Source organism: Aaosphaeria arxii, assembly GCF_010015735.1.
Source record: "Aaosphaeria arxii CBS 175.79 unplaced genomic scaffold BU24scaffold_49, whole genome shotgun sequence".
Classification (NCBI taxonomy): Eukaryota; Fungi; Ascomycota; class Dothideomycetes; order Pleosporales; genus Aaosphaeria; species Aaosphaeria arxii.
Window position 1 is genome coordinate 1 of NW_022983522.1, and position 1,742 is coordinate 1,742.

Consider the following 1,742-nt stretch of genomic DNA (forward strand, 5'->3'; position numbering starts at 1 on the left):
TGTTTGTGCAAGTGATGGAGACTCGCAAGAAGAAACTAGGAGCGGACCATCCTTCCACGCTGACCAGCATGGCTAATCTTGCTTGGACATGGAAACGCTTTGGGAGAAGTGCTGAAGCTATAGGCTTGCTGCAGGAGTGCGTTCATCTTCGCTGTCAGACTCTTCGAGCAGGGCATCCTGATCTAGTATCTTCTCAGGAAACCTTAGCTGAATGGGAAGCAGAGCAAGCAGGTAGAAATCTTGCGACGAGTTAATTTTCTACTGGCTGTAGAAGTAGACATACTTGATCGACACCTTGAAACGTAAATCACCCTAATTCCACTAAATTGGAGGATCCAGTCTGACTATTTGTAGAATCCTTTTCGGCATGGCGGGTTTTTCGTTACGCAGGGACGGATGTTAGTCAGCGCTGCCGACTATCTCACTTAATCTCCCTAACAAGGGACGCCACAGCGTGTGCCACACCTGAGCGCCACACATTGGAACCGCTCTACGCAGGAGTGCAACGTTGCACTGCGAACTCGGCAGGGACAAGAAATTGAATATCACGCTGGGGAACGATCAGATTGGCTGATGGAATTTCCTTTTCACGAAATGCAAATACTACATGCCCCAAGGCGGTGCCACTGCCACTACCCATAAGTGATACTCCAACCAGGAGGGAGGAAAAAGACCGTCCACTCCAGACCTTCGTTGACCCTGCTCGCTCTCGTCATGCTAGGAACCGCAACAGATCAGTGTCTAAATATTTGAATGCTTGGTGCAACCAGACAATCCAGGTCAGTGCGGCGTCATTGCCGGCGTTGTGCAGGGGAAGGTGGTCGATACAGATCCCCATCTGGCTGGCGAGCCTTGCCAGTCCGATGGATTGATGGGACAATTGCGCGTGTCGGTACACGTCGTTCGTATCCGACACTTCGACTCCGGCCAGGTCGACCCCGTGATGCGCCAGCCATTTCGTGTCATTGTGGAGTGCATGCCCGATGAGAACGCCGTCCCCGGCGTCCCTCACCCGAGACAGCCTCTTCTTGAGCTCCGCGACGACAGAGTCCAGTGGAAGGGTCGCAGATGAACCCCACACAAACGGTCCCGGGGAACCGGAGCAGAATAACTCGTTCTGGAGAGACTCAGTCTCTTTCACGACGAAGTGGAAGCACTCGTAGATGTCCCTCGATTGGTCGACAAACACGCCCCCCACCTCCAGGAGCTTCGAGCTGTCCTGCTCCCACACCTCGGTATCAAGGACGAGGATTGTGGTGGGTCGGCCGGCGGCTGCGGCACGTACGATGGACGACATGACCTCCAGGTGGCTTCGTGCGCCATCTATCACCCGCTGTTGCCGCTTCGTAAGGCTGGTTGCGGATCCAACGGGCACATTCGATTCCTCAGAGGTATCGCTCTCGGCAACAGGAGACAAGACCCCTTCTCGCTCCCGGAAGTAGGCTTCTGCGGTGGAATGTCAGCCAGTCGTACCGTTTGCTGTCACTGCGTGTTCAGTGTCTTACCGAGTGAGGCTCGAATTTGGGATACAGCAGCTGCCTTCGCCGCTGCCTTCGACCTCGACCGTCCGCGGCTCCGGATCGGTTGGTGATCCTCGGCGAGCACGGTGAATGCCGTACACTCCCAGGTCAGGTCGTCGTGCTGCTGGAAGCGGCTCGTCAGACGTCCGAGAAGCCCGCGCCCGATCAACCTCTGGACGGCGTCCTGGTCGTCGAGGCCGCTGAGAAGCGTGGCTAAGCCTC

The 1,742-nt window shown here is 55.9% G+C and overlaps 1 protein-coding gene across 1 annotated transcript; it reads left to right on the forward strand.

Annotated features, from left to right (window-relative positions):
• On the forward strand, positions 1–483 carry BU24DRAFT_210092 (uncharacterized protein). Its single transcript, XM_033521926.1, has one exon. It carries the CDS (start codon positions 15–17, stop codon positions 252–254), a length of 240 nt encoding a protein of 79 aa, XP_033376580.1. The 5' UTR covers positions 1–14; the 3' UTR covers positions 255–483.
• Positions 484–1,742: the final 1,259 nt, after the last annotated feature.